This window comes from Apodemus sylvaticus, chromosome 14 (genome assembly GCF_947179515.1).
Source record: "Apodemus sylvaticus chromosome 14, mApoSyl1.1, whole genome shotgun sequence".
Taxonomy (NCBI): Eukaryota; Metazoa; Chordata; class Mammalia; order Rodentia; family Muridae; genus Apodemus; species Apodemus sylvaticus.
The window spans coordinates 16,017,865-16,030,805 of record NC_067485.1 but is presented as its reverse complement, the minus strand read 5'-3'; the positions used below and the strand labels follow the sequence as shown (position 1 = coordinate 16,030,805).

The following is a 12,941-nucleotide window of genomic DNA, read 5'->3' as shown; positions in this document are numbered from 1 at the left end:
TTACACCCTTTTCTTCCTCCAGGGCCCCACAGCGCCACCTATTGCACAAAAGCCTTCAGTGCCCCCAGCTCAGTCCTGAGCCTGATCCTTGGTCCAGACTGAGGGTGGGCACAGCTGCTCTGAAAGTAGTCCCCCTACTCCAAAGCTCCTCGCGCACTTCCCCGTGTGTGTGTGTGTGTGTGTGTGTGTGTGTGTGTGTATGTATGTGTGTGTGTGTGTGTGTGTGTGTGTGTGTGTTGGGGACCTGGTTCCAATTAGATTATAAACAGGAACAGATCCATCTTATGGTTCCTTCTCTGTCCCACAAGTCCCTGCAGGGCCTGCTACCTAGGATCTAATGTACAAACATAGCCAGGCAGGCTGGCAAGCCAAGTCAGGGTATGCAAGTCGCTGGACCAAGAAAGGATATGGGTCTGTGGGTGTTTCATCTGCGTGTCTCTTTTCCTTTTTCCAACACCTGCCTCTTGTCTTCTGCTGGCTGCTCCCCACCCTTCTGTTTAGTTCTGTTGAGACATGGCCTCATGTAGCCTAGGTTGCCCCTGAGCTAGCCTTTACCAACCAAGTGCTAAGATTATGGAAATGTACCACACACCTGGCTTGCTTTCTGTCTGTCATGGCCCACAGTGAAACTCCTCCTTCCCTTTTTGTTCACTGGTCTCACAGCCCATAGCACCCAGAACTCTGCAGGTCTTCAGACAAGGGCCTGTCAATCACCAGGCTCTTGGTGTCCATGTCAGGAAAGCCCCAGAGGCTCAGGACAGAAAGACCCAGCACAGAACTGATCTGTGTCTGGGCATATACATGCTGAGGTGCACATTCCATTCTGAACTAAGGAAAGTTTGCGTATGTGTATAATACACACATGCAGTTCACACTCAGAAAGCCCTAGGATAAAGTTGCATTTTTTCCTAGCTGATATAAAACATGCCAGTTTTAAAACTGTGCATTTGTTGCTTGCAAACTTATAAATATGTATAAACCCCATTATAAATAAATCTTGTCTGGCAGATGGTATTGTATCTGCCAGCCACAGTTGCAGGGAGTTATAAGTACTTATTAATTCCCCGTTTTCAAATTCACAGCACGGGCCTGGGAAATATGATGTGAAGTGGTGTGAAATTTTCTTCACAAATGGTGGGGTTGGATGTGGAGTCCACCAGTAAGAGTCCAGGAAGGGGTGAAGACTCACCAGTCAATGTCAAAGCCAAGAGGGCGTTAGCATGTCCTCACTCTGAAAACACAACCATGCTACCCTCACACTAGGCCCAGAGTCATGGGTCAGAGCCCTGAAATCCATGTGTGGACCAGGCAGCCTGGTTCTTTGACATTTGCCTTCTGCTCTGAGAGTAATTTTTATAAACACCAGCCTCTGCCCTAGGAGTCCCAGCTCACAGAGCATGCACAGGTATGCACGGGGCTGGGCAGAAATCTCTGGAGATAGCCTTCCATCCATGCTGACTGTGGTGGAGCTCCTCCTTGCCCCATCCACTGGCTACCCCAGGTGTGTTCAATTCTTCTCCTGGGGCTCAGCAGCAGAGAGATGCTCACAATGCACCCTGGGCAGAATCGTGCTCCACAATGTAGCCATCAGCAGCTACTTCCTTCTCCACTTCTGGGATCATTTCCAAAGTAACCTATATGGACCCCAATCCCCACTGGCACTCCCTTTGGTAGAATACCAGCTAAGTCACCGACTACAAGCCCTGTCTCTGTCAGGCAAATGGCTCAGTCCTTCCTGTACTTCAAAATGTGAAAAATGAGGAAAGATGGAGTGCCTGTCACTTCCATGTGAGTTACATGTCTGAGCCTCAAAAAACCTTAGTAAGTCCTGCATTCTTTCCTAGATCTAGCCATTGGCCACTGCCATCCAATATCTTCAGCTGAAACACAAAGGGCCCCTTCAGCTGAAACATCTTGGAAACACCTGCCCATTATCCCAGACAAGGCCAAAATTTCTAGGTTTGTAATATGTTCCAGGAGTGGGGTTTATTATCTACAACGTTTTTCTTGAAAAAAAAAAAACAACTTCAAAATTTCCATAAGAACTAGCATTACACAGATGTTTCTGAGCACATGGTCTCGTTTTCAACCTTTCTGCTATCCTCCTCCTCCTCCTTAAAAACTGGCCGTCACCATCCACAGAAGCTGTTTATAGATGGCATGCCAGTTTGGGCCCATGGAGGAGAAGAGAGAGAAGGTTTGTCAGTGAAGAGTCCCAGGAAGTCACTTCACATATTTATCTATCCACGCCGCTATTTGAGGGAGGCCCTGGGGTGTGGCACAAGTCATGGCCTCAGAGAACTTATCGTTCAGAGAAAACCCACATTGTTCTGGTTGTACTGGGATGAGCATCACAGAGGGTGGCCTCCACTGCATCACTGTCTTGGGGGAGTTGGGATTCAACTCAACTCACTTCAACAAGAAGAGGATGCAGTACTGGATCTAACATAGAATGGAGGTGTCCACTCTATAGCCACGCCCATAGGGGAGCCTCCCAGGTATCTAGTGTCACCCTGGGGGCAGCTCTTTCCATTGAAAGAGAGGCATCTTCAGGACACCACGATGGACATGGAGCCCGGACACATGGCAACTGTGACCTGAATCCCAAGGACTTTGGGGAGTTCACTTTCCCTTGTCCTTCTAACTCAAGCTTTCCCCTCCATTCACGGTGTCTTACGGCCTTCTGGTACAACTGCCTCTGTTGCTAGGGGAACCTCACGGTTGCTACACGTGTCCTGCTTGGCCTCAGCCCATCTGTCCACCATCTGAGATGGCCTGTGACAGAAAGCTGCTCATCAAGGCTGAGCAGGCACCCAGCTCTTGGTTCTTAAAATACAAAAGGGACACCATGGGTAGCAACACAAGTGTAGGTCAAAGAACTGGGCCATTTGTCTGTGTTGTTAGCAGACTTCCTACCTTATGGTAGAGGGAGATTCAAGAATCAGAGGCAACCTAAACTGCAATGGACAGCCCCATGGGAGGTCAACCAGCCCCATAAGCATGCAGAGGTTATCTGAAGCGTGGCTAACTCTCTCTGGAGGGGAGGCATGGAGGGAGTTGGCAGGGGATTCAGAGCCACTGCACAAGAGCAGACAGGGGCTGTTTTAAGGCTGCTGAACCCCATTTTTGCACCACTAAGATAGATGCAGAGTTCTGGGCTGAGGGGTGGGGTGCCTATAAAAAGGAGCATGGATCCAGGCACACGGTAGACCCTCGTGCCTGGTATAGACTCAGTCACTGTGCGCTGGGTGTTGAAGCCCCTGAATGCACAATAGAGTGCTGTTCTGCACAGGATGGAGTTGCTCCTTTGTAGCCTGAAGCCCTGCCCCACCCAGGCAGATATGGTCTGGGAACCCAAGGGAAGAGGAGCTTAGCTCAGGGAGGAGGGTCTTTGGGGTTTGCCCCCAAACCCTGGCCTCAAAACACAGGCAGGCCACACCTGTGCACAGAAAATGCTGAGCGACTGGAACAGCTCTTCTTCTAGCTGATGATGTGACCTGAAGTGAGCCTCAGTTTCCCCCATGTGTAAGTGAGGTTTGAGGGAATGTCCTGTCACATACACAGTGCTTGTAGAAAGGCATGATGAGCCCCTGTGAGCTCTGGCATGCTTTAAAAGGAACACGGACCAGAGTCTGGCTGCCAAGTACAACCTCTGCAGTCTGCCCTGTGTCTAAGAGACTCCCCTAAGTGCAAGTCCAGTCCTCTGATCAAGGATGATAATTAGATATTTTTGGATTAAAACTGAAAAGAGAAATACTGATTCCCATAAACCCTCACACTCAACACTGACTTCAGAGAAGTCATTTCTGAGTATTCCTTTTTTTTTTTCTTTAACTTCCCTGGAGAGGAAAAGAAAGCAGAGAAATGCTGAGGTGCTCATGGTGGTCTGTAACACTTTTGCTAGTGACTTGAACAGAAGCATTTTACCAGTGGACAAGTGGGGAATTCAAGAGAATCTCACATAGTTTTTACATTCTCACATACTATGCATTCCCACACAGGAGCAGCAGGACCTATATGTGTGTGCACATCTTGGGGGACAGAGTACAGGGTGACTCTTAGGGTACCTCAGAGCTTACATATGTGGTCACAAGGCAAGAGCCTGAACTGGGGGGGGGGCACCATCATATCTGTTCGTCTCTGGGGCTTCTTCCACGTGGCGTCTGTCCCTGACACTGCTCGGGAAGCAGCAAGACCTTGAGAGTCGATGCTAGAAGATTGATCTACCGCCATCTTGGATCCAGTGGGCACACAAATGTTTAAAAACTTCTAAGAGTTCTTCTTCTGAGCCTGGGATCTTCCCTTCCCGGCCTCGCCTCCTAGCACCCATCCAACTACTGGGCAGCAAAGGCAGGGCTCGCACCATCAGTCAAGCAGAACCCTGATTTGCCCAATGTTTACGGCCCCCTAACTGCACTCTTTAAAATAGTATTTATTTATGTTCACATGTTTGGGTGTTTTGCCTGCAAGTATGTAAGTGCATTATGTGCCTACTTGGTGTCAACGGAAGTCAGAGAGGGTGGATTCCTGGGAATCAAGCTACAGACAGCATGAGCTACCAGGTAGGATCAGAGAATTGAACTTGAGTTCTCTGGAAAAGCAGCCAGTGCTCTTAACCACTGAGCCTTCTCTCACTCCCTTCCTCCCTGCTTCCTCCCCTCTCTCCGTTTCTCCTCTCTTTCTCTCTCTACACACCCCTGTACATAATACAAACACACAGAGAGACTTAATTCCTCTTAAAAACATCCAATTTTTCCATCAAACAACCCTATAATGTAGAGTCCTGTTATACTGACCAGAGGTGCTACCACATGGGGTCTCCGGGGAACCAACACCGAGGTTGCAATCCTCTGAGAAGGTACCAACCACCAAATGCATCACCTGCTCATGCCTGTTAAACAGGTGATCACTGCCCACCTGTTTTGTAGAAGTCATAGACATAGCCAGCTTTGAAACACGGAGTATCACCCACCAGGAAACAACAGCTTCTGAGATAGCAGAGAGATAAGACAGCAGGCCATGGGTGTGGCTGCTTTTCATGGGGCTACTGAGAAAATGTGGAGGGGAGACAAGATGGCTCCCCACTCCTCACTCCAGTTGAGCTGAGCACACACGGATCTGGGAAGAAGAGCCGGCACGTGCATCTCCAAGGCTCAATTCTGGGCGGAAGCTGGCACAGGCCCTGCAAGGCTCTTGCACATGGTTTTCTGTTCTACTGAATACAAGAGGTAGGTGGGAGGCCACTTCACTGGCACCTTCCATACAAAGCCTGCCAAAGACACACTGGCTTGAAGGACCTACAGACTGGGAATACGCACATCCTGCTTCCTCTGATGTTGACATCTTCAGGATGCTGATGAACATCAAGGAAGCATTTGTCAATGGGACATCTTAAGTCTTATTCTGTATTATGTTTGGCCTCAAATGAATCTCCCAAATACACACACACACACACACACACAACTGAAGTCAAAGATGATGGATGTTTCCCCATGCTAACAAACAAGCCAGAGTACCACCTGCTTTGGAGTGGGGATTCCTGTGGCAAAAAAACCCACTCATCCAGCATCAATTCAGGGCATAGAAGGCAGCACCCAGCAAGCCAGGGCTGGAGGAGATGCCACCATCCATGAGTCGTGCTACAGCCTGGAACCAGCGCTCACACAAAGCTGTACCAGCAGGGGCAGATGTTTGGGCAGCATGCTACCGCATTCTAGCACAATTCTGTTTGTCCCGGAGCTGCCAGCTCACCTGCATTTGCCTTGAATTTTGCTTATTATGTAGAACTCTAGGTAACACCCTTCCTAGCAAAATTTCCCAGTAGAACAGGTTAGTTAATATTTTCCCCCCGGAACAACTACAGTCAAACTTGCCTATCACTAAAAACACACAGCATAGAGCACTAGTCTCACATCTCTCTTAGTCTTAAAAAATATAAATATCGGGGCCATTTGTACAGGATGTATGGGTATATACATTTCTAATATGCATATCTGAGTCGCGTGGACATATTTATGAAATTTGAACTTGAAGGAAACCTCCCTAGGGGGCTTTGAAAGATGATGGGCCCACAGACAGTTGCCCCCCTGTTTCCATAGGCTAAGAGCAGCAGAGCCCAGGTCCTCCTGACCTGACATAAGGTAGGGGGGTTGGGGCACCGGGAAAGCTCAGGGTTTCCTCTCCACTGGTTGCTGGAGACAAAGCTCGCTCCCGGCAGAGACAATGGGCAGGCTGCTCTCGAGGTGGTAATTGATGAGGTGGCTGATGCTGTCAAAGACCCTGTCCTTCGTCCGGACCTGTGAGGACAAAAGGAAAGAGAGGCTGAACGGGTGTGTGTCACGAGGCCTAAAAGAAAGACCATGTTACAGTAGAGCTATCTAGAACATCAACAGTAGAGCTGTCTAGAACATCAACAGTAGAGCTGTCTAGAACATCAACAGTAGAGCTGTCTAGAACATCTGACTTGGCCAGGGAAGGACTGGCTTTCCTGGACCTGAGGGCTCACCATGCTTCAGAGGTAGTCTCAGCAGACCCTGGTCACTGACAACAGCTGGCCACCTCCCTGTCCCTCTGAGGCAGCCTTTGATCTTTTCAGTCCCACTGCCCTGCAGACACTGCCTACCTCAGTCCTTGTCTCTGTGGCCACACTGGGACAACAGAAAGGAAGTCCCAGCTAATGAAGACAAGAGAATGCAATACAATACAGGTCTGGAAGGAAAATAAAATGGTCCTTGTTTACAGACTCCTGTGCTCCTGTGTAGCTAAGATAAAGAAGCTGAATAGACACCAATAATGAAAACTATTCTTGATCTAATACACAATTAAAGTAACTTTCCAACATCTGAAAAAAAAGCCGAGTGCAGCTCCGTGACAGATCCGGCGACACAAGCATCTCCCACCCCGCGCCACCACGATGCCCAAGAGAAAGGTTAGCGCGGATGGAGCGGTGAAGGCGGAGCCCAAGCGCCGCTCCGCGAGGCTGTCCGCCAAGCCCGCCCCTGCCAAGGTGGACGCGAAACCGAAAAAGGCCGCCGGAAAGGATAAAGCATCAGACAAAAAAGTGCAGATAAAAGGAAAGAGGGGTGCAAAGGGCAAACAGGCTGAAGTGGCTGACCATCAAACTACAGATCTGCCTGCAGAAAACGGAGAGACGGAAAACCAGAGTCCAGCCTCTGAAGAAGAGAAAGAAGCCAAGTCCGACTAAGCGTCCATCATGTCTGTCAGTCTCCCTGCCTCCCTTCTTGTACAATCCAGAGGAATATTTTTATCAACTATTTTGTAAATGCGAGTTTTTTAGTAGCTCTAGAAACATTTTTAAAAGGTGAGGGAATCCCACCTCATCCCATAATGTGCTGTGAAAGATGGAAATTTTGAATATGTTCTGTGTGGCACACACACACACACACACACACACACACACACACAAGCATGCACACACAGAGAGAGGGAAGGAGGGAGGGAGGGAAGGAGGGAGGGAGGGAGGGACAGAGGGAGAATACCATATGGGAAGTACATTGGTCTCTTGGTATCTACAGACAATTGGTTCCAAAATCCACTACAGATATCAAAAATCCAGGGAAATTCAATTCCCTTATTTGTAAAATGATTAACCATTTGCACGACATACATACATCCCACCATAGATTCAAAGCAACCTCCAGATCTCTTGTTAGATTACAGGCCAGAGGCTGCCCCTTCCCCCACCCCAGGCTGTTCTCCACACACCCCTCCCCCCACCACCCCACTCTCTCTCCCCACTACTCCACCCCCACCCACCCCCACCCCAGCAGTTGTCTTTCTGGGACAGAAAGTGGCAAAACTGTGACCTGTGTCCTCATAGCTCTGGTAGGGGACTCATTTCTCTCCCTTCCATTGCAGCTGTAAGTCCAGCTCCCTGCTCTCTGAACCAAGGGCAACCTCCAACTATAGCTTCCCTTCCAATCTAGTACCTTCCGATGCCTGGCATGTGGACCACACCAGGGTAGGTTGTGGTTTGGAGGGCTTGGCTTTGTACCATACACTGAAATCCTGTAAGGCTCAGAAGTCCCCATGGTCCTTAGGGAGTGAAGGGCCTTCTCTCAGGACTCCTTCAGGCTATATGCAGTCGATGTAGCTCCCTTAAGGGTTCTGAAGGCTCTCTCTTCACGACCTTATCCTTCTGCCTCGGGACCAATGTGCTTGCCCCATCCCCCATTCCCCACCCCGCATTCTGTTCTCCACTATCAAGGTCTGATCATGGCTGCCTGTGCTCCCGAGGCTTTCTCTTCTAACAAAGGTGAATCCGACCTTAATTTCCCTTCTCTACACACCTGCTGTTCTCCCTGACATTTATAATGCTGTGGACACAGTTGCTCCCCTGCCCAGTCTGAGGGAAAATGGCAAGAAGACCCTATGTATTCTTCGTTCAGATGTTTTTTCCTGAAGTCACAGCTGACCATGAAGGATCCGGTCACAGGCAGTTCCACCTTGACAAGAGCTCTGTAGGTTCCATCTTGTCTCAGGATCTCTGTGGCTGGGGAAAACACCAGTCTCTCCTGACAAGAAGATAAGTCAGCAGCTCTTGCTGTCTCCCACAAAACCCTACTGCAGACCTCACCACACCTTTGGGAGCCCAGAAGAACTTAGAAAGTGTGCTGTCTCTTCAAGGCCTCCGGGGTTGGGTGCTATTTGACTAGCGGCAGAAGAACTCACAGGGAACCTTCAGTTCTGTGAACAGTGGGAAGTAGACACCAATACCCAGGGTATCCAAATCTGTCTCAGTGATCACAGCATCAGATTCATGCCCAGAGGGGAGGCCCATGGGGAACACGGCCATCCCTAAACCTCTGTGAAATTCCACACATTCAGAGTCAAGCTGGAGAAGAGGAAGATGGCCTGTCCCTGCCGGCAAGCTCATCAAAGCAAGATGACCACCTGTCTAAAATGGCTTCCAGGTGAGGCACCTCACCAGCATCCGTGAGGCAGAAATTGTGCATTTGTTTCCCCCTTGTGGTCACAGCATGTAATGTTAGGGAACTTGCAAGTTTCCATGGGGAAGGTTCCCTCAGCATGGTTTTATAGTGCCTGGAAAGATTTTGTTCCTGGACAGCAGCTCAGTCACTCAGAACTCTACATGGATGTCAGCCCAGGAAGAAGCTGAGAGGGGCAAGCCCATAGCACTCCAGGAGCTCCACAGACTTCCCCAAAATGGACTGCTAAATGGTCCTTCCCACCCAGGACCTTCCCTGACAGGGAAGTCATAACAGTCCAGAGCCAACAGTGACTTGCGCAATCATAGTGGGTGGTACCTTCGTCTCTGTCTTCCTGGACAGTGATCTAAACACAGTCCTAGTGACAGTCGTCGCCCAGAAAACCATTGTGCCAGGCAGAGAGACACCCCCGGCCACCCCCAACAAGGATGGCACACAGTGAGTCAGAATTGGACCTCCAGAGAAGACCCCAGGCAGGAACTCACCTAACGTCAATGTTGGTCAAGCACCTGACAGGGCCTGTGAAGCCCAGACACTGGGAAGAAGATGCCTAAGACTTCTGAAAGGGGAGCTATTCCTGCCGGGACATGCTGGTGATGTCCTGGGACAACAGAAGGGAAGTCCCAGCTAATGAAGACAAGAGAATGCAATAAAATACAGGTCTGGAACGAAAATAAAATGGCCTTTGTTTACAGACTCCTTTGTTTACATGGTAGTGGGACAGAGGCATGAGGTAAAGCATGGCCTTCTTACAGCCGTACTTTGTGTCTTGGTGGCATGTCCCAGTGACTGATAGACTTGAGTGCAGAGGCCACTCCTAGCCTGGGCCACTTCGTAGCAGCAGAAGTGCACAGACTTCCTCACTGTAATGGGAACTGTCTTAGAGAGGTCTCCACCCAGAACCTCAGGACCTTCTCTGGACTGTATGGAGACCTCTGCTGGCCTCCTTCAGTCCAGTCTCCCTTCCTTCTAGATCTAGCCTCCCTTCCATTGCTAGTTCCCAGGAAAGTTGGGCTGTAGAAACAGAACACACAGCTCCCGCGCCCCACACATTCCTCTTTGTTTGTTTACACCTTCAGAGGAGAAGACAGCAAGTGAGGATCAGGAGAAATGAAAGAAAACCATCTGCAGAGAACAGCAGTGACCCCAGAGAACAGCAGTGACCCCAGAGAACAGCAGTGACCCCAGAGAACAGCAGGGACCCCAGAGAACAGCAGGGACCCCAGAGAACAGCAGTGACCCCAGAGAACAGCAGTGACCCCAGAGAACAGCAGGGACTCCAGAGAACAGCAGGGACCCCAGAGAACAGCAGTGACCCCAGAGAACAGCAGGGACCCCAGAGAACAGCAGGGACCCCAGAGAACAGCAGTGACCCCAGAGAACAGCAGTGACCCCAGGTAAGGCGCTTCTGGGAGGCACTGAAGTGTCGCTCTCTTCCCTCTTCCTGGAGACAGATGCTCTACTCCAGGAGGCAGGAGGTTCTCTCTCTCTCTCTCTCTCTCTCTCTCTCTCTCTCTCATCCCCTCCTTCCCCTCCCTCTCCCCAACCCTTCTCTCCCTCTTTCCCTTACTCTTCCCCTCCCCTCTCTCCCCCTCTTTCTGCCCTTTCCCCTTCCCCTCTCTCCTCCTCTCCCCTTCTTTCCTCTCTGCTTCCTGCCCCTTTCCCCTCTCTTCCCTCCCCCCTTCCTCTCTCCCTACTCTCCCCCCTTTCCCCTCTCTCCCTCTCTCTCCTCCCTTCTCCCTCTCTCCTCATCCCTCTCCTTTTCCTCTCCCTTTATTTCCTTGATGTTTAGATAGATACAAGGGAGAGAGTTATAACATCAAGGAGACCAAGCTCATGGAACCTAATGCCGTATCCTGTTTCTAGACACCACCACAAGCACATCCTAAAACACCACAGCACACAAGGAACAGGCCAATTCCAACTCAGAAGACAAATCAGAAAGAAATCCAATTCCCATAAAACAAAAGACTCACTATATCCATTAAGACAAATGTATGAAAAAATAATTCAAGGGATGACAAGCTCTATTAGAAATTAAATATACAATTTTACAAAGTATTTGAACGTGTTTATATGTCATAGAGAGGTAGAGATAAAATTGATAAGGTTGTCAAGAAACACTCCAAAGCAGCAGAAACTTGAGGGAAAGATAAGTCCCAATTCTTGTAGCTTTCCAGTAAGTTTCTTTTTAATGTTCTTAATGGTGGAGATGTACACTGTAGTGGCTGGTTTTGTGTGTCAACTTGACACAGGTTGCAGTTATCACAGAGAAAGGAGCTTCAGTTGGGGAAGTGCCTCCATGAGATCCAACTGTGAGACATTTTCTCAATTAGTGATCAAGGGGGGAGGGCCCCTTGTGGGTGGTACTACCTTTGAGCTGGTAGTCTTGGGTTCTATAAGAGAGCAGGCTGAGCAAGACAGGGGAAGCAAGCCAGTAAGGAACATCTCTCCATGGCCTCTGCATCAGCTCCTGCTTCCTAACTTGCTTGAGTTCCAGTCCTGGCTTCCTTTGGTGATGAACAGCAATGCAGAAGTGTAGGCTGAATAAACCCTTTCCTCCCCAATTTGCTTCTTGGTCATGATGTTTGTGGGAATAGAAACCCTGACTAAGACACATACTAATGGTATTTATGAGTAAAACGACAAGGGTCAAACAAGAATAAACTGCAAAATATTTAAAATACTTCTCCCTTCCCTTAATTCCTTCCTACTCGTCTTCCTTCCTGGGAACCAATACAAAACAAAGGTAAGAGAGGTGCAATGTTACAGGGGGCAGCCCAACTGGGGTCCTGGCATGGGGAGAGAGTGCAGGCACCGGTGGTGTAGCTCAGGTGTCAGAGAAGGAGGGGAGACCTCTGACTGTGGAAGTGACCATTGTTTTACAGTTACTAAGTAAAAGCACTAGTGCACTCTGAGAGCCACAACAGCTTAAGGCTATGTGAATCAAGCCTTCGGAGGACCCGGACACTCCAGTGTTAGCAGATTCTCCCAACGCAAGCATAGCGCCCACCGCATCTCGCTGGCCGTGCTGGGACAAAAGGAGGAATCAGCCATGAATGACTCAGGGGGTGGGGGTGGCGGTGGGGGTGGGGGTGGGGGGATGTTTTAGACATACACGGGCTGAATGATTCCAGCAAAAGATCCATCTCCGAGGCCTCTCCCACAACCTCTGTCACCAGCTCTCCCCATCGCTATTTAGAGTCCCTTTCTATTTAGAGCACTCCACCCACCACAGAGACTCCTCTTCAAGCCTGGTGGGGTAGCCTCCTCTTTGGCTTCCCAGTGACCTCAGTGCACAGCGAGAGAGCCCAGAGGTTGCTAGACACCAGAGTAAATTTAGATTCAGACCGTTCTCTCTTTCTCTCTCTCTCTCTCTCTCTCTCTCTCTCTTTCTCTCTCTCTCTGAGTAATCTAACTTGCCAAGCTTCCCCCTTTATAGTCACAGACCAGCCAATTACCATGAAAATCAGAAGAATAAATATTGAAGAGAACGTGTTCAGCGTCTATTTCGGTGTCCTCCCAGCAAGGAGGCAACTTTGCATTTTTAATTAAGTCTTTCATTTCCATCTCCTTTGCTGCTAAAGCTATCCTCCGTAGGATCAATTAAATCGGATAATCAGATCCAGCTAAAAGCTGCCCCCCCCACACCCAAAGAACAGTCATCAGTGGGTAGGAGTTAACGAGCATTCTTGATGGCCCTGCAAACTTCACTCCAGAATTACAACTATGTGATGGCAGGGATCACAATTCCACTTCCTCAGTTCTCGCACACCTTGATACAGGCTTGGGAAATATAATAGACTATTGTTAATAGGGAATGAGGGTTGGTTTTAATGCTAACCTGACTCATTCTGCAGTCACCAGGGAGGAGAGTTTCAATGAGGTATTGTCTAGATCAATCTAGCCAGTGGGTATGTCTGTGTGTGATTATCTTGATTATAATAATCGATGTGGGTAGCCCCGTCCACT

The 12,941-nt window shown here is 49.3% G+C and overlaps 2 protein-coding genes across 3 annotated transcripts in view; one reads left to right on the top strand and one right to left on the bottom strand.

The window, feature by feature from the left end:
* Positions 1 to 12,941, bottom strand: part of Shc3 (SHC adaptor protein 3) — a 126,037-nt gene that overhangs the window by 1,397 nt on the left and 111,699 nt on the right. The window contains exon 12 of one of the 2 annotated variants that reach the window (XM_052156969.1): positions 6,131 to 6,296. In XM_052156969.1, coding sequence (XP_052012929.1) covers positions 6,168 to 6,296 — 129 coding nt within the window. In that variant the 3' untranslated portion in view covers positions 6,131 to 6,167. Of the gene's footprint in view, positions 1 to 3,811; positions 6,297 to 12,941 lie in introns of those variants that run through there. The other variant, XM_052156968.1, reaches the window with a different exon arrangement.
* On the top strand, positions 6,863 to 7,340 carry LOC127664793 (non-histone chromosomal protein HMG-14-like). The gene has a single exon (XM_052156970.1). The coding sequence runs from the start codon at positions 6,914 to 6,916 to the stop codon at positions 7,202 to 7,204; it is 291 nt and encodes a 96-aa protein (XP_052012930.1). The 5' UTR covers positions 6,863 to 6,913; the 3' UTR covers positions 7,205 to 7,340.